This window comes from Puccinia triticina, chromosome 11A (genome assembly GCF_026914185.1).
Source record: "Puccinia triticina chromosome 11A, complete sequence".
Classification (NCBI taxonomy): domain Eukaryota; kingdom Fungi; phylum Basidiomycota; class Pucciniomycetes; order Pucciniales; family Pucciniaceae; genus Puccinia; species Puccinia triticina.
Window position 1 is genome coordinate 3,192,830 of NC_070568.1, and position 19,192 is coordinate 3,212,021.

General features: G+C 47.5%; 3 protein-coding genes across 3 annotated transcripts; 1 reads left to right on the forward strand and 2 right to left on the reverse strand.

The window, feature by feature from the left end:
- Window positions 1-5,808: 5,808 nt before the first annotated feature.
- On the reverse strand, window positions 5,809-9,845 carry PtA15_11A318 (uncharacterized protein; the record flags this gene model as incomplete). The annotated part of the gene is made up of 11 exons (XM_053161214.1): window positions 5,809-6,030; window positions 6,103-6,234; window positions 6,312-6,458; window positions 6,538-6,894; window positions 6,965-7,071; window positions 7,136-7,154; window positions 7,229-7,567; window positions 7,644-7,916; window positions 7,988-8,597; window positions 8,669-9,462; window positions 9,528-9,845. 11 exons carry the CDS (start codon window positions 9,843-9,845, stop codon window positions 5,809-5,811), a joined length of 3,318 nt encoding a protein of 1,105 aa, XP_053025183.1.
- A 141-nt stretch (window positions 9,846-9,986) lies between these two features.
- Window positions 9,987-10,706, reverse strand: PtA15_11A319 (uncharacterized protein; the record flags this gene model as incomplete). Its single annotated transcript, XM_053161215.1, has 2 exons — window positions 9,987-10,621; window positions 10,700-10,706. The coding sequence occupies 2 exons, from the start codon at window positions 10,704-10,706 to the stop codon at window positions 9,987-9,989; spliced, it is 642 nt and encodes a 213-aa protein (XP_053025184.1).
- An 89-nt stretch (window positions 10,707-10,795) lies between these two features.
- PtA15_11A320 (uncharacterized protein) lies at window positions 10,796-11,548 on the forward strand (the record flags this gene model as incomplete). The annotated part of the gene is made up of 4 exons (XM_053161217.1): window positions 10,796-10,807; window positions 10,929-10,964; window positions 11,034-11,235; window positions 11,322-11,548. 4 exons carry the CDS (start codon window positions 10,796-10,798, stop codon window positions 11,546-11,548), a joined length of 477 nt encoding a protein of 158 aa, XP_053025185.1.
- Window positions 11,549-19,192: the final 7,644 nt, after the last annotated feature.

Consider the following 19,192-nt stretch of genomic DNA (forward strand, 5'->3'; position numbering starts at 1 on the left):
GATTGGCTCTTGCTTTTTTTGCACCATTTGCATAATAGCTGTCATAGGGAATTTCGATGCTTAGGTCTCCACCACCAGAGCTTGCGGGATCGGTAAGCGGGTTCAAGTTGCGTTGAGTTTGGTCGTGATTAAATAAGTTGTGAGGACTAGAGATCCCTGGACTGCATTCAATGCCTGTGGACGCTTCTGAGCTATGCCCCGCTTCTAAGCTATGCCCCTTTTCCAAGCTATCTTCTAAGCTATGCCCCGCTCCTAAGCTACTTTCCGCTTGTAAGCTACCTTCCGCTTGTAAGCTTTGCCCAAGGAGCTAAAGATTCAATAGTTGGCTGTAAGTTTGGAGGATTATAATGCTGTGCCATAATGAAGGAAAGAGCGCTCAACTATTAGGCATGATAACCACGCAGCCATCGCAAAAATTTGGACGATTTTCATTCTGGAGGATGTGATAAGCTTTGGGTGGGTTTCAGATACATGCATTAGGTCAAGGTCATGAGCAGAGTGTATTGGAAGGCGCTCTGTTATTTTGTATAGGTTGCAGAAGGACTGCACTTACCGGGATAAGTTGGTCGCACGACGAGATTTATCCCCCGGTACACACTTGGTAAGATGTTATGATTTGACTTCGTTTGTCGCACTCGAGGAGAAATATCCTTCCGTGCACACTAGAGACCTCGTTGGGATAAGATAGAGGAGAGTTATCGTGTATGAAAGTCAGTTTAAATAATTGAGAACAACACCGGAAAGAAAACACAAGATGTATTGGTCATGACTCATACCACTCACAATAAGCAGAGTGGTTGATACAGATATTTTTCGATAAAGAGGGAGGGAACGATCGACTCTATAAAGCAGTGATGATGTTAGTTTTATCCAATTGGTTGTTTGATTGTTGAGAATGATACTTGCAGGGTTTCTTCTTTACTTTTGAAGTTGCAGTAAGACTATATATAGCGCGGGTGATGGGGGGAAATTGAGGCGGGGCTTTGACAGACGGACTGACGCGACGTGTTTATATCCTGATCCACCTGCTCCATGATGCCAAAAGAATTGGCGGTATTTTGTGGGTGAACTGTCGGTGGGTGCTCCCCAATGGGGCCAGGAACATCATGGGATGTTTCATCATAAGTAAACTACTCACGACCCGGCTCGATCTAAATGGGCAACTCACCCAAGTTGCAGCAGTTCGGAGAAAGCGTTAACCCGGGCGCGGCTGACCGATTGAGACGCGACGCGTTTATATCCTGATCCACGCCAACAGAATCGGCGGTATTTTGATGGTGAACTGTCGGTGGGTGGTTCCCACTGGGGCCCAGAACATCATGGGATGTTTCATCATAAGTAAACTACTCGATCCAAATGGGCAACTCAACCCAGCAGGTCGGAGAATGCTTTCCGCTCCTGAAATTCTGACCCCCCAGCTCGGCTTCAGACACAGCCACCACAAGAATAAAGCAAGTGTATCTCTCTCTGTCATCTCTCCTCTCTCAATCTGCTCGGCCGGGTTTTACTTCCACATTCCGGCCGGACCAAAATCATGTCTTCTTTCCGGAAGCGCATGAGCAGGTGCCAGGAGGTGGGTCTTGTCGGAGGAGCCGGCCAAACCCAGCTTGGCTATGGGCAGAAGTATGATGGATCATGGGGAGCATTCCCATTTGTTCGCTAGATTCTCAGGTCAAGTAAGCGCGGGTTTTTGCGCAGGTCAGCTAACCAAGGCTATCTCAAGTGGGCAAACAGGACCCTGGAAACCCCCTGTAGAGGTGTAACCAAAATGTATGAATTTTTCGGCCAAAACCAAAAAGGGTACTCACCAAATATGTATGAATGGCCTTTTTTTGGCATGAGGGTATGCACGGAAAATGCACTTTTTTTCTCATGGGGTTGGGGGGTTGGTAACAAAAATTGTATGAAAGTTCAGGGTTGAGCAGAAAAGCACCCCGGTAACCCCCCCCCCCCTTGGCAGCGAGCCAAGGCCAGCCAGCAATTTTTTTTTCAACTGCCCGCCAGCAAGGAGGAGGGGGTTCTAGGGGGTTTTAGATCCCACAACTAGTAGCCGGCTTAATCCTGTTTAATCTAGATTCTACTTGAATACACAGAAATTCAAGCTAATTCTCAAAAAGGTAGAAAAATGTTTGGGCTCATCAGAGCAAATCAGAGCTCATCTGGACTTGTTCAGAATTTACTCCAGCCTGGTCCAGCTCATTTCATTGCATATCCCTTCATTGAAGGGGATTGAGCGGGAACAGGCGAGTTCCCCCCTTTCCATGCAAGCAGAGAGTGGGAAGGCTTGTGAAGATCAGGGCTGGGCCCAAGTCAATGTCATGCGCGGTACACCAGCGCGCCGTATATAACATTGACACCCAGGGAGATGGTCATTGCAAAGCGTACCCCATCACATCTTTCCCCTTTTCAGATCTCAGAGCCCTCTTTCCCATCTCGGGATAGCGGTTTTTTAGGCACCTCCCACCCACCCTTTCTGGCAGACTTTGTGCTTTCTTACACAGGGCTTTCACCTGAGCCCATACTCCCTCTGTAAGAGCACATAGTCCACACATTTTCCTCTGGTTGAGGCAACGCGGGGAAGAACTGACATTCCCCCCCCCCCCCCACAAGCCTCTCTTCCCACACTTGTTGCGAGTCACTGCGGCGCAGTGAGTCGCACCAAATACCAGGAGAAAAAACGCAGGCTGGAATGGATTTCAATCCCCAGAAAAAAATCCAAATTTCAATTCATCTTTGTAAAAATGTTGGTCAATACTATTGTTCCAGATCTGTTTGACAAAATCTTCTCAATCTCTCTATCAGATTCACAGATACCTCGCAGAACACAAAATGACTTAATCTTTTGGCAGCTTAGCTCTCCTCCAATAATCCCTCAAGATGAAGAAGATGAGGGAATGTGGTATGTTGTGAATAAAAGCATGGATGTGGTCTTTGGTGTTGAAAACTGCAAAGAAAATCTCTGGTGTGGAAAGTTTGGCATTGAAGTTGTGCTTGAGTACTTGAAGAAAGCTCGTGGTCCACCCTCTTGGAATGCGGAGGAGCTCCTTGCTCTCAAACTCAAGTGTATTTATCAATGTTTTGAAGGTAAGTGTTTATAAATTTTATTGGTTAGTAGTGAGCTATCTATGGATTGATTTAACTTCTGATATTAATGCCTCTATGTTCAAACAATCAAACAGATGACGGTGGCGTTCTCACAAAGAAATTCCTTACAATACTGTCTACGAGTATTTCCAAAGAACCTGTTGGCACATTGAAAGTGCCTAAAAAAATATCAAATACTTCAAAGCCTTGCGTGTTAAAAGAACCTGGAGAAGCTTGGAATGCACGCAAATCAAAATCTGCATTTTCAAAGCCAATACCTAGCTCTAGCTCAACTCCGCAAACAACCAATAAAAATATCCTTACAAAGTGTCCAATGTCAAACAAGGCACAAGTCTGCAAAGGATGTTCAATATCAAAACAAGATGACCGTTCCCAGGATAGTATCTTCAAGTGCCACTGTGGAGACCCTTCAGTGGTGCTTCCAAAAGGCCGAACACAAAATGACAAAGCTCATTGGAATTCAAGTCAGTTCCCCTTGAATTTTCTTTCACTAAGAGAATTAACTCAGCTTAAGTCGCCAAACTGACATGTTATGAATTTCAATAGATTCTTTGGGTTGCAAGCGCCACTAGCTGATCAAAGCTGTTGTACATATCAGTGCAACTCTTCTTATGTCAACCACACATCCCAATAGCTGCTGGATTTTCCACCTCATCTCTTGAGGCTCAAATACTTGTGCATCTTGCAATTGTGCATCTCCATCAGGGGGTTTCAATATGACCAAATCCACCATTATGTAATTGACTGGTTTGAAAAAACCCATCATTTTTAAAACATGCTGGTCCTTCTTCTACCTCATTTTGGGATCCACTGGTGAAAAATTTCATTTTTGGCTAATTGACTGGTTTCTAATTGTGGATTTCTCATGTTTGATACCCCCTATCATCTTTTTCCTGTCAGTGAGGGTCTCAAAATTACAGAAGTTGGGGATAATTGTGTATCTATTGCCCAAAAATTACAACCCCTTCTTCTTGCATTTTCTCAAAGTCAATTCTTAGAACACTGGCAAGAAAATTTCTTACACTCAAATCAATCAAACCAAAATCCTATGATGATGCTTGATGTTTAGCTCAATTCATTTTTCCAATTAAAACAGTCAGAATTGATCTTTTGTGGTTTTTAATCTATTTGTTTTTCATTTTTTTGACTTAAAATGCTACAACTGCCTATAAGATGCTATGCAGTGAAAAGAACGGCAAGCTGGCTGCGCAAAAAGGCCTGCTGTGGGGTTTCTGGGCCAAAAAAAAGGGTACACACCAAATTTGTATGGATTTTTGGGCAGAGCCCTGAGCCTGCGCACAAAACCGGTATGAATGCCTTGTGAAAATGTATCAATTTCAGCCAAATCTTGGATTTTTGGTTATCCACCTCTATAGGGGGTTTCCAGGTTCCTGGGCAAACACATTGGAGGACTTCCCGTGCAATCTGGGACCCCAACAGATCTTAGGTTAGACCCAAAAAAGTCTAGATTTCTGCAGGGAAATCTAGCTTTTTGGGCTCTAGATCACTTCTGGAAGGCCCGCAGACCTCGACGGGAAGGCGTCTTGTTGGGTCAGTTTCAGGCCGAAGGACCTGAAATAAGCCCTATCCTGAGGCTTGATGTCAGGTTTACATAGGCTAGCTTAACAAAGCCTCTCGGGCGGAGTGTCCGGGGGACCCCGCTTGGAGGGCTCTCCTCCCTGCGGGAGGGACGGCTTTGCCGCCAGCCACAGTGAGCCTCCCACCAGGGGGGACTTGTGTTAAGTTAGAGGTTTAGGCCAGCTGAATTTAGCAAGCCTAGAAGCATTTGCATTTTTTGGGTTATGGAAGTTGACAATTTCTAGGAACTGGATGTCTTCCCGTTAGAGATGGTCACTTCAAACAACGATGCAACTATTACACTAAAAGTAAATAGCGCCGCTAATAAATGAGCGCAGCGGTCCCCTCTAATAATCTGAGCTGTTAGCGTTAGCCGTACCTTCAAAACGGATTCCTTTGACCTTCAAAACAGATTTCTTCAATCAGTTTTGGAGTTTATAGGCCTCCAGAAAATAGGTAAGGGTGCGCATCAGTGGGTGACTTCCCGTAGGATCTGGCACCCTCCCAGATGCCGCTTTAGACCCGAAAAGTCTAGTTTTTTGCAGGGAAATCTAGCTTTTTGGGCTCTAGATTGTTTCTGGGAGACTCCCAGATCTCGGCGGGAAGTCATCCAGTACTTTCAAGAGAACTGTTGACTCAGATTTCTCTGTACGTGTGTTGTTGATTTTTACATTGTGTTTTTGTGTTTTTGGGGGCAAAAATCCTACCTTTGTCTGCCAGCCTTCAGACTTTGTTTTTTTGAAAGAAAGTGCAAACCTCTCCTATCCCCCGGACCCTCCGTTCAAGAGGCCTAGTTAAGCTAGACATCTGCCTGACATCTTGATACACAGCTCACCACCTCATTATCCGCCCTAATTTGGTCTCTTGTAATAGTTGTGCCGCTGCTTTTAACGTTCAACCAAGGCCGGAAACCCGACACCATGCCCAATGCATGAGTTTGCCCACGTATCACACACCAGTGCAGGCTGTGCAACTCCGTCCATCCCGCCGGGTATTCCCCACGCCCCAGCGGCGCCCAACGACCCAAACATAATCAAATGAACAGACCCCGAAAGGAAATGGAAACGCAAGATGGGCGGATAACAGGGGTTTTTCATTATGAATGTGCAGGGGGAGAAGGAAGGATCAAGCGAAGAAGTACTTCGATTTGAGCACGGCATGGATGTCCAAGTTTCCTCTAGGAGGGAGAGGCGGGATGAGCATATGGAGCTCGTAGAACCTAGCACTCGGTCCTGCGGGATCGGTGTTGGGGAGATTGAAGTCGATGCCCATGGCTTTGAGCTCGGAGACCATCCGAGTTGTGAGGGCGTTCTTGGGCACCTTGTAGCCCTCGTACCGATGTCTGATCTGCTCCCCCCAACCAAGCCGGTCAATACGTATGCAAGAGAGAGGGGGGGGGGGGATGGAGAAGGGATGTACTTCTTGGGCAAGGTTGTCGAGGATCCGGGTGGTGTGGAGCCGGACGAAGGCGGCGCGGAGGTGCTCGTTCATCGTATCGACGGAGGCGGCGTGGGTCCAATACGAGTCATGCACGCTCGCAAACGTGATATCCTACCAAACCACCACCACCCCAAAAAAACCTCATCAATAATCTGGTCCGCAAAGAAAGAGGAGGGGGAGGAGAGTACTGGGCAGGCAAGCGCGGTGAGCATCATGTGTGTGGCGTCCAGACTGTGGATGAAGTTGGGCGGGAAGGCGGAGGCTTGGGAGCGCGAGTCAGCCTGGGCGGGCTCGAAGGGGTCGGCGATGTAGACGGTCTGCAGGACGGTCTTGATCTACACACGCGCACAAGAACAGCCCCGCAAAAAACCAGTCAAACAAGAAGAGGGGGGGAGGAGGGATGGGGGGACGGACTTGGGTGCGGTTCTGGGCGCGATAGGGCTGGCAGACGACCAGGCCTAGCGGCGTCGTCCAGGTCATGGACGTCATGAGCTCGACCTCGACGTCCATATCCGACGAAGACGATCCGGGGAGCTTGCGTTTGACCGGCCGGGGCTTCTTCGTCTTGTCCGCGCCCTCCTCCTTCTCCTCCCCCTCAGTCGCCCCGGTGCCCGTCGTCGACGATGGCGTTGCTGTGGTTGGTGTCTTTTTCTTGGTCAATGCGGCGACCCGTTCGGGAGGGATGGATTTGGAGACCAGTCGGGCGACGATGGTGAGCCATTTCTGGATAGCCACCGCGCCCTTGAACACCTCCCCAATTGACCGCAACACCTACACAGACACACGCACATCTCTCAATTCGATTTCCCCTTTCCCTTCGGGACTAGACAAAGAGACGTACTAAGGTGGCCACATAGGCCGCGGAGATGTACAAGTTCGGGATCGGAATCACCCCCAGATCTTTCAACTGCCGCTTGATCTGTTCCCGCGCGCCCACAAACGTCACCCCTACGAACCACAATGAGCCCTCCTACCCTGTCCCAAAAGCCACATCAGAAAAAAAGACACTTACCATAAACAGTAGTCATGACCTACCAACACCCACCCACAAAAAAGTCAGTAATTTCTTGGGGGAGTTGAGAGGAGAGGGGAAGGAGAGACGGACGGTTTGTTTGACGACTTTGCGCTTGATATGGCCCTTCAGAGCCTTGGCGATATCATGGCCGTTCTGGGCGTCGAGGTCGACGAGCTTATTGACCTCGACGGCGACCTTGGAGTAGACGTCGCCAGGCTTTTCTCCCGGGACGAGGTTGACCTCTTTCCCGCCGTCGACGTCCCCGCCGAGGGCCGCATAATGCTGCAGCCCGTTGCACGAGCCGTCTTGGTGCACCGGCAGACTCGAGCGGAACTGCTCCGGCGCCCCGCTGCGTAGGGCCGCCGTTAGCTCCATGCAGCCCGCGAGGGTCTGCCAGGGATCTTCCGACTCCAGCCACCATCGTCGGCCCTACAATTCCCCTCTCCAATCAGCTCTCTCTCTCTCCCGTGTATCCCCACACTCTTCCAAGTTTGTTGGACCTCACCTCTAAAGGATGGTCCGCCGAATCGAAGACCTCCGAAAGCCGCTCGTCGATGAACCGGGCCCGATCGTCGAGGCTGGCCTTATCGTTGCCATACTTGTTCGAGAGGTGGATCTTCAGCCACCGGAGCCCATCCGCTCCGAGCTCCTTGTCCTCGCCAAACATGAGCAAGCCGCGCGAGATGTCGTCGCCGATGTGGTTCAGATTCGCCGGGATCGGATAGGCGCGGCCCCGGAAATCGATGTTATGGGGGAAGTAAAACGTCTCGTTTAAATACTGCGGTTTCCCCACATGTATATTAGCTTGATCCTGGTAGACGGGAGGGAGGGAAAGCTGTGAAGACTCACTGCTCGGGCTATCTCTAGTTGGTAGTTCACCGAACATCGTTGGCCGTAGGCCGACCGTCTACTGGCCAACAAGCTGCGGTAGATTTCCTTTTTCTCGCCTTCGGATCGAGGATTTTCGAGCTGAGGGTCCTGGTCATCGTCGGCGGAGGGAGCGGAGGCGGAGAAGAAGAGTTTCTCGATCTGTTCGGGTTTGAGGTTAAGATGGGGATCTCTGATAGGGATGCCGGCGAGCTCGATGCCCTGGTTCCAGACGGCGGACATGACGTCGAAGATGGGGCGGTTGATTTTCCAGGGGGTCTGGCCGAGCTTGTCGAGGGCTTTATAGACGGGCTCGAGGCCGTTGTAGCGGTGGGCCTCGAGCAGATGGAGCGCCTGTTCCGGCGAGTCCCGGGTCCGCATCAGCGGCGCGCCGTGCACCAGATAGGCCCCGTTCCGCGGATGCGTCCACGGCACCGGCCGACACACCATCGGCAGATACCGCGGATGTAGCGTCACATTCGCCGGGTCCCGGTCTAGCCTCTCCGCCACCGCTTCGTTCATCTTCGTCACGCCTACCCGTTTCCCATCAAAGTATTGCGTGGTTTGGTAGAACGCCGGCTGGACTTCCTCGCTACATACAGAAAAACATCAATCACCCACTCCCTAGACACAAGAAAACGGGGGGTGGCGGGTGGGACTGACTAGACTGATCCATCCTCAAGGACCGTACTCCTGGTGATCTTGGAGGTCTCCAACAAGCCTCGCATGACCAGTGCGCCGACTTTGGAGCGTTGCTGGATAGTCCAATCGAAGTTATCGCCATGGATAGCCTGCAGATCAGCCTGGTAGTGTTTGAGTTCGTTTTTCCAGATCTTGCGGACGGTATGATCGAGGGAGCGACTAGCGGTATCGACGGCCTCCTGGTTGGCCAGCTTGATAGAAGCGAGCAGTTTCTGGTTGAGTTCGGGGATCGACTTGATCGTCTGGGCGTACCATTCGTTCTCGATCGCCTTGCCAAGCGCGATAAACAGTCCGATCGACTTGGCCCCGTCGTTGATCGTGCTGTTGCTCATCTCCCTGATCACCTCGACCACCGCCACCTTGGCAATCAACGAGTTCGGGAGCACGTTGATGAAGCGTAAGTCGCTCGAGATCGCCTCCTTCTTCCCATCCAGCACCGTGCCCGTCTCGTCCACCTCCAGCGAATCGAACCAGGCCTTCAGCTCCTCCCACCACTCCCACATCCACGCCTGCAGAACCTGGCCGCCATCCCCATTAGAGAAACCCACGCCCCGCTCTTTGATCTCCTTGTGCCCTTCGAACCATTCCGCCTCCGCCGAATCGTACCCCGCATACTCCAGTACCATCTGGCGGTCGTATGCGTTTGTGAAGCTCTGGCTGGCTGATTCGGGGATCGTTGAGACGTTCGACAGGAGGTGTGAGAGCCGCATGGGGATCTCTCTCTCCCTGCTCGGATCGTCTGCTGGCTTGGAAGGCTGAGAGGGCCGACCAATCAATGACTTGATTTATTATACTTACTCCGAGAAAAAGAGGTCCTTACTTTTCTGACTGGGTTGAGTGGGATGGGCTCTGCTTCGACGGCGGGACGCGCTTCTTTGGGGACGTCCTCATTGACGATCCCAGCCCAGCGCCGCTCGACGATCTCGACCTCCTTCAGGACGTCTTCCCGGTCGGCCTGGATAGCCTGAGCCTTGATCCGTGCCAGGGCCTCGTGCTTGTCGAGGGTGCCGAAGAAGGACTTGGTCTGGGAGATTATGAAGGTGATCGAGTCCAGGACGTTGAACAGTGTTGGGGGTAGACTGGTGGTGCTCGGTGGCTGGTAGTTGCGTGTTGATGCGTCGGGTAGGATCCATGGCATGTAATCCAGTGCACTGTAGATGGGCTCTTTCAAGCTAAAAAAAAAAAAAAGAAAAAGAGAGAACAAAAACACTCAGTTTAAGTTTTAGGGGGGATTTTTTTAAAAAGGGGGAGGGGACAATGTATTCCATCTTGTTGTGAATTACAATAAGACACCTTTGAGAACGCCGGCCATGAGATGGTGGTCGAGCTGGGCCCAGTGTTGGCCATTAAGCTTGAAGTTGATGAGCCAGTGGAAGAGCTGAGACTGGAGGAGATGAGCCTGGGAGGAGTTTCCTAGTGATTCCTGCTTGATGGCCTGGACGAGGGTCCTTCTGAGGAGGGAGCTGAAGATGGAGGGGTGGATGATCTGGTTGAGGGTGGGCAGGGATGATGGTGTTCTTCTGAGAGCCAATGGTTCGCTTGCAGGTGGTGGTTGTCTGCTCTTGGAGATTTCAGCTAGGGTGGTCTGGAATGTTTTCGTTCTGGAGTATCCCAGGCTGCGTTCGATCTCGAGGATGATGGTGGCTGCTCGCTGGATGTCTCCGATGGCGATTGAGACTGTGAGTTGGCTGAGCTGGTCGTGTGATCGTGAGCAGTGGAATCCGTTGTTGAACTGGGTGTAGTCGATCGTCGGGGGGTGGTTCTTGGACTGTCTGCCGGTCAGGGTGCTGGTTGTGGGTGGGAGTGGTGGTCTGAGGTATCCAGGGATGTTTCCGGTGTGGAAGGCTGAGTCGAAGAGTGCTACTTCGTCGTTCGTGTCCGTTGTTTCGGCTGTTTCTGCTTTTTTTGCTGCTGCTAGTGTTTTCGTGGCCAATGTTCTTCGTCGTCGTGGGTGGTGGTGGTGGTGGTTGAGGTTGAGTATTCTTCTCCTGCTGGTCATCATGGTTCCTTCCAGGAAATCCTTTTTTCTTCTTTTTTTTCCTGGCTCCCTCTGCTTGGTTTTTTTTTTGGATTCTGCATATATGCAATATGCATCCCCCCGCACTGCATACCATAAGCCACCTGCGGAAACACAACACTTTCGAAAGACCAACCAGCCGAAATGAGCACACCACCCCCGCCAGAGCCAGAGCACGACCCACCGCCGAAGCCAGAGAACGAGGAGCCCGTCCCCCCAGCAATCGACCCGGAGCTGATCGTACGCCCACATCGCGCCCCCCCCCCCCCCCTCCATCACACAAAAGAACTGACACGCGGCCTCCTGCAGAACAAGATCACCCGGTTCAAGGCCCTGCGCGAACAGGGCATCTATTTCAACGACAACCTCGTCCAGAGCAAGGCCTACCGGAACCCGAACATCTACACCAAGCTCGTCGAGTTCCTCGATCTGCGCGAGACCACCACCAACTTCGCCCCCTCCTTCTGGGACCCCCTGGGCTTCCCGAGCAGCGCATACGCCGACGCCCTCCGTAAATCACACACACACTCTCTCTCTCTCTCTGCGAACCTCCCTTGATCTGCATGCTCATCCGCGCTCTCGTTCCGTCTCTCCCAGGGCAACGCCAACAGTCGCTCGCCGACGAGAAAGACAAGCAACGCTCCAGCGCCGCCGCCAGGACCACCATCGACTTCCAGCACGCCCGCGCCCCCGCTTCTTCTTCCGCACCAGCTCCCTCCAAGCCCCCGCTCAAACGGGACCGCGAGCGCGACCGAGCACCCGATCGGGAACGGGATCAGAGGGACAGGGATCGGCGCAGGCATCCGCCCGCCCCATCCCGATGATCGCCGTCTCTCAGTCTACATACCCTCCTCCCCCTCATCAACATCGCCATGTGCTTATGTTCTCAACAGGGGAAATATGCTTGTCGACCACCCAAAACAACGCTGATGTCCGGGGGGATCCACTGGTGTCTGGTTGTTTTTTTTTGTATAAGATGATGTACATGTATATATAATTTCACTCCCCACCCACACACAAACACGCATTCCCTTCTGTTAAAGAACTAGAACCCAGCTCGTCATGGAAGCTTGTCCACTATAGAGAAGCTTGCACTAACAGTAGCATCATATGAAATAGAACACACCTGCCCAATCCTGCTCACTGACACACTTTTCTTCTGCCTGACACTAAAACCAGCAGCACTTGCCCGTAATGAACAGAGCTCAAACAAACCCAGTACGAGTCAAACTGGACTGTCCTTGTGTAAGCCTCCTCAGGGTGTAAGTTTAGCCCAACTAAACAGTTTTTTTTGTTTGATTGGCCACTGTGTCAAGCTCAGCACACATGAGGGGAGTTTTAAGAGAACCTGAAAATTGGGAAAACTACTCCTCATAATTGGGCTCCCAAAAGTTTGTTTATGTCCTGGGGACCCGCAGCCAGCCCCTCCTCCCCAAACGTCCAACTGGACCCCCTCTTGGGCCACGGATGTGTTGGGAGTTGGCGAGCAAATTTACCAAAAACTGGAATATAGCCCTGCAAAACAGGGCAATAGCTTGCAAGAACCTCCTGCCAGGTGCTGCAGGCAAAATTTGTCTTTTTTTTATTGTTCTCTGGCTCAATATCTGCTTCTCCATGATCAGATATAGTAACAGCCTTATTAAAAATGTATCTGCTTTGTTCAATATTTATCTTGCACCGCGGTTAGCAGCAAGGATAATGATGACAGTCACTAATTGTTACATTCTTGTTACGTTATGCATTAACATAGCAATATACACCCAATTTTGTGCCATGAACCTGTTTTGAATCCCCTCAAATTTTAAACTTTGGGCATACATTTTTCACAGAGATGCATGTCAATAGCATTTCATCCAAAAATAGTTCTGATGATGCAAATTTTGGCTGTGGAGAGGGCTGCAAATGTCTTGGGACTCAATTAGGCCTTCTGTTGTCTACCCCACAATCAAAAAAACATTTAATGTTGCCCTTGTTTTCTTCTTTTGTATGATATGGTTTTGATTGGGTACACTCTTTGGAGTTTCTCCACACGTTATGCTGTGATGCCTCTCTGGCCCTCTCTGGGTTTCCAATGCAAATCCAAATTTCCCTTTTAATACCATGATTGCTGTTGGCATCAGCTTACAGCCCCATCAGCTTGGGAGCCAGAAGCGACTATTGCCGCAAACCTATGCAGTAGCTGGTTGGAAATTCAGGACAGACTATCCTGCACCGTCTTTGCACACATTTTTACCATTGAAACCAGGCTGTAAGCAAATTTTGGTAAGAAATCAGTCATCAACAGTAAAAATAAATACCCACCAATGGTCATGGGATAGTGTCATTTCCCCTGTCCCTCAGGAATAATCTGCATAATTTGGTATCACACTTCAATATTTTTGGGGCTGGCCCCACAAAGTCTTACTCATGAAAAGGGAATAGAAACCAAGTTTGTTTTACTAGGAATTGGTGGTCTGGGGATCAAATAGAATCAATACATAATTTATAGATCTATTGATGATGAGAGTGCATTGAAAATAAAAGATAAGAGAAGTCTAATTCTGTGAAGGTTGTGATCCCTTCCCTGAGCAGAGGAGGAACAGAGGCGGAGCAACCACGCAGATGGAAGTTTTCTAGGACCAAACTTGGGGTTTTGATTGCACTGGTCCAGAGAGACTGCTGTCAGTTCTCTCTGTGATGATGAAGAAGAAGAAAAAAGGACAATATGAGGAAGATAAGATATCTTAACTGGTCCAGAGAGACTGCTGTCAATTCTATGCTGAACCATGGAAGGTAAAAGAACATGACTCATTGACTATGTATCTACATGTGACATTTCTTGTATCCTAGTGACACCTAGTGAAATCCAAGTGAGAAGGGGGTTTTACAAATGCTGTGACAGAAACTTGAAAATATAAAGGTGAAACATGCATAAGATGAAGAGTGGACCTGACAAAATTCCAACACTCGGTAAATATTTTGGGTTGGAAATCAATGTGACTTCAAATTAGTTCAACTTAAACCACATATTTTGAGAGTGCCTTTTAAAGTATAATCAAATTTTGAATGATACACTTTTGCCAAGGCTTAGTAAATTTCAGTATCCAAGTCCCCAAGTGCAACTAACAAAAATCTTGACCTTGAGATCGAAGATATTCTCTAATGGACTTGTCAATCTTTTCCTCTCTTGCTTCACTGAAAAATTTTATTGGTTCAATTTGGAAATTTTACATGTCAGACACTTGCTTCAATTTTCAATCAAAATTCCAAAAACAAAATGTTACACACTCAATATGCTTTGAGCAGCCAATTGCAGCGGGTTGATTGCAATCCGCTGTAGCAAAACATTTTTTGCAATAATACTCAGCAAGTGGAAAGTAACTTCTACCACAATCATCACATTTTGCTGCCTCCTTGGGTCTGATGTAAACCGCCACACTAGAACAGCCCGGGTTATGATCAAACCCAAACGACAGCCCAGCCAGGAAGATAAGGCAAAAAAACTTTATCTTCCAGTTCTTCATTATGGCAGCTGTCAAAGAATTCCAATTGAATCAGTGGGAATGATAGCTTGGCAGATCACATAAACTTGAGAGAGGTCTGTCACTCATTTTATTTCCTAATTTATAGAGATTCCTCACCTTCTTTTCAATTGGTTAGGGAAGGTTTGGGAGGGATATATGTTAAATCAAATGAAGGGGTGTAAAGTTGATACAATTCTCTACCGCTTGGGCCTTTTTTGATTGCTGGATGCCTCAATCAACAATGTATACATGCGCTCTTAAATAGATGATCAGGAGGCTGAGGCTGGTAACAGCTGACTGAAGTTGGCCAGTGGTTTCCTCAATACAGCTGGGTGTCATTGGAACATCTGCCAAACTGTTTTTCATGTTGAGTGCCGGCTGACATCAGGTGACATCAGTGATAAGAATGATGCAACAAGCTTTTGCTGAGTTGAATTGTCAATGACTGCATTCAAAAAGTGGCTCTCTTGATACAGGTGAGTGTCATTGGAATGGTGGCCAAGATTTTTTTAATTTCAGTCCCAGTTACATGCATTAATTCAGGACAGGTTTCACTTAGGGTCCTCCAACTTAAAAACATGAAAAATTGTCAAATTTAAGGTTCTTAAAGTTAAAACATGAAAACAGTTCATCTCATTGTATACGGCCATAAAACACTTTGCAGGAAAATATACAAATTCAACAATCAGGTATTCAAGAGTACCTGTAAAGAAGGATCTTGGTTTTGACAAGTGAAATTGAGCACCTGTAATTTGAAAGTTTTTCCTTTCATGCAGATGAAATGTGAGATATATTTACATGTCAGTTCAGGGAGGGGGGGGGGGGGGGGGGGGGGTCACAGAGCTGCAACTCTCCTGAAATCAAAATGAAAACAGGTCACATAAACTTGACACTTATTGGCACCTGCATGTCTGTCATGATTTGTGACAGGAAAATCATGTAAAATTTTAATTTTTTGAACCCAGTGAAATCACCTGATGTCACTGATGAGAACATTTCAAAGATCTTTTTTTGAGCTTGACATTCCTTTGTTCTAAATTTCTGACATGGTTTCCAAAATCATATTGAACTATGTGAATTCAGACTTTCTCTTCTTCAGGAAATGTTTGCACAGCGGCTTGTAAAGAAAATATAGCACCCAAAACCATGTTAGAAACATCACTGTGGGTGCCAAACACACATGAAATCTGCAAATTTGCCACTGGGGGGCTATCCTGTTTGCAGATTTGGAGACAGAAGAGCACCCCACCCAAAAATTATCACACATGTTTCTTGTGCTCCTGATTCTTTTGCCTCCCCAATATAAAACCTACACTATGAATTTGAAAGAAACCTAATATGGCAGTGTGCAGTGCAAATCTCAGTTTCTGCAGGTTTTTAAAACTACACCCCTGTCACTGAACTTGAGCATTGGGGAAAACTGTCTAGAATGTGTGGTGGAGATTCTCTAAGATTTCAATCTTCTCAATTTCCTCAACCTTGGTATTGAACAAGGTGAAACAGGCCTTGCACCATTGTAGGATGCACTGCAAGAAAAACTCTAGAAACTGCTTGCAGTTGTGATGCAGCAAGCTTCAAACAAGCTTCAGCTCAAGCTGGAGTCAAGCACCCAAATTCCGTGCTGGTGCAACTTGAGTGTGTACCTTGTTCAGCATCTCAATGTTGAACATGCTGTAGTGCTCATGCAGTAGGCTGAGGCAAATGAGCATCCCCCTGAGCACCCTTCCATTCCCTTTTATTGAACAATCCATGCACCATTGAATCCAGCCAGAATAACATAAAAAGGGTATGTACACATGAAAGGGATATGTACAGATGAAAGAACTATGTATGCATGAAAGGGGCAACAGTGCAAGAGCTACGCTACAAAAAGCGGCAGCGTAGCAAAAGCGTAGCGGTTTTAGCCTTGCTTCGCTAAGCTTTTTGTAGCGGACTTGGCGCTTCGCTATTCGCTACATTTTTTAAGGGGAAAAAATTAAAGAAAATAGCACGCTTTTTTTAGCGCAGAGTAGCGGCAATTCGCTACGCTTCTCGCTATAGTAGCGGAAAAAACGCTACTGTAGCGATTTTGCTGCGCTACCATAGCACCAGTCAAACATCAATACTGCACATCATAAAATGATGGAGGATTGATGTTTGTGTACTATTTCTGGCATTTTCCACCAAAAGGCAGAGATGCCCGCTACACTTTTGACACAGAAGCGACCCGGTTCGCTACGCTTTTGGCGCTAAAAAGCGCTATTAGCGCCAAAAAGCGTCAATTTTTCCGCTGCGCTATACTGTAGCGAAGCGGCAAAAAAAGCGCTTCGCTACGCGCAGGCCAAAACTGCAGTAGCGGTTCTGGCGCTTCGCTACTGCTCAAAGTAGCGATTTTCCGCTAGCGCTAACGCTATTCTGGATCCAGAGTAGCGTGTTTCCGCTTCGCTACGCAAAAGCGCCGCTTTTTGTAGCGAAGCGTAGCTCTTGCAGTGTTGAAAGGGGAATGTGAGGAGGTGTATAAACACATAAGAGGGATATGTACACATGATGAAAGGGGTATGTATGCATGAAAGGGGTATTTATGCATGAAAGAGGTATTTATGCATGAAAGGGGTATTTATGCATAAAAGGGGTATTTATGCATAAAAGGGGTTTGTGCAGAAGGGGTATTTGCACATGAAAGGGATATGTAAACATGAAAGGGGTATGTAAACCTGAATGATAAAAGGGGTTTTAAAAGGGATCAAAAAAAGTCAAAGGGGACATGTAAACATGAAAGGGTCATGAACACATGATGAAAGGGGTATGTACACATTGTGAAAGGGATACATGCACATGAAAGGGATATACACACATGAAAGGGGTATGTGCACATAAAGGGCTATGTACACATTATGAAAGGGGTGAATGCATACAAAAGGCATATATGCACATGAAAGGGGTATGTGCACATGAAAGGGGTATGTGCACATGAAAGGGGTATGTGCACATGAAAGGGGTATGTGCACATGAAAGGGGAATTTGCACAGGTATCAACTCCTGCACTTAGTTTTTTGTACCTCAGACTCACTCTTGCATAAATTAGACAATGTGCATGGAATCAATCAGTGCTTGATTCTTGCATGAGGCACAGCTTGCCTTGAGCTCTTGCATCTCAACTGCAAGCAGTTTCTAGAGTTTTTCTTGCAGTGATGATGGCTTGTTCCCAATCATGTTTTTCTCATTTTTTTTGGCCTAACCAGGATTCACATTAAACCTTGTTAAATTCAATTTCCAAAACTTACTGCAGCTTTCAATTGATTTCAAACTGTCAAACTTAGAGTCAATTTAGCTGACCTAAAGTCTGCCTATATCATTTATTTCTACATGAATTGTCTCATAATTTTTTTAGCTCAATATTGAACCTTGTTTTGACTTTATATTCTGTTTCTTCAAGCAGTTTCAACCATATTCTTCACTGACTACTTTTAAATAGATCAACTCCTTCATAGATTTTGGTGTTTCTCAAAGCCCATGCACACCCCCGCCACATAGATGAAACAGAGCATACCAACCACATGTGAATATTTAATTATTTAAGAAAACTGTGAAATGTTTCTCCCACATGCAGCTGGAGAATACACAGACTTCAGACTACCAGAGCCACACACTCAGACAAACCAGGATCAAGGGTGAGAAATTCTGTTACAGTACATTACAGGGGCCCTTTTGGATACTGTAACTTTTTTTTAGTTATCCAAATGGTCCATTTGAGTAACATAATTGTTTTTTTTGGTTAATGTAATGTAATGTGGCATTTTTTTTATTTTTTTGCGTTTTTGGATAATGTACCTGCTAAGTTTTGTAACATATTTTCAAAACAAAATTGCATTTGCATATTGAGTTTAGTGTACACCACCACTCAATAAATTTTGAATCAGCGCGTGGGCTTGGCTGTGGGGTCAGGAACAGGTCTGGCATGACCTCTTCTTGCTTTTCACGACAGAGACGCTTCAACGCAGGCGATGGGTCAGAACTACGTGGGCATCCGACCCACATGTCAAGCAAACACCGCTGACACATTTGTCGGCATGTCACGTGGGTCAATCAGGGGTCATGGATTTTTAATCAAGTGACCTGGATGCGCCTCTTTTGCTGTAAGAAAGAGGCTACACAGTTCAAAATTTTACAAAAAAAAAAAAGTAAAACAAACAAACATGTCAAGAAGAAAAGCCTCCAAACTTTACAGGAATACATGCTTTGCTGTCTATATACAATAAACAGGGAAGTTTGGTAGAATGTGTTGTGCTGTAGCAATTAGTGGTGGCGTTATGGCCTGGCCAAGGGTCGTGGCTGGCGTTTGGGTCCCAATGAGTGAGCTTTTTTGATGGGCAAGCTTGATGACCAGCCAACACCCTGCACTGTTTTGTGCGGCCGCTGTCAGAAGATACGCCGACAGCTGCCACTTTGTATACACGCTGTTGGAAGATCAGCCAATGGCTGCCCTTCTGTAGGCCCGCTGTTGGAAGATCAGCCAACGGCTGCCCTTCTGTAGGCCCGCTGTTGGAAGATGCGCCAACAGCTTCCACTGCGTAGACCCGCTTTTGGAAGATCCGCCAACAAAAAACCCCAATACATCCCGCTATGAAACATTAGGTTGGCCACCCAAATTTTTGGGTGTGGTCGGGGAGGTTGGGCCGACGCAATTCATTATGTCAGCACCCAATCAACCGCAACCTGTGGTGTAGTGGTTAAGCCCTGCTTCTTGCACGGGTTGCCATGTACTGCTTGTGGGTTCAATCCTCTGTGTAAACCTCTTTTGACTTAGCATTCTTTACTGTTTATCATCAACTTGAGCCCAATACGTATTTGTATTGATCAAAACAGCCATAAATTGTCACCTCTCTTGGAAAGTTACAGCCAAGTTACATTTGGCCAAAAATGTAACGTAACCTAGTTTGTTTAAACTATCTGGTAATGTAACTAGGGAAAAAAAAATGTCTTTTT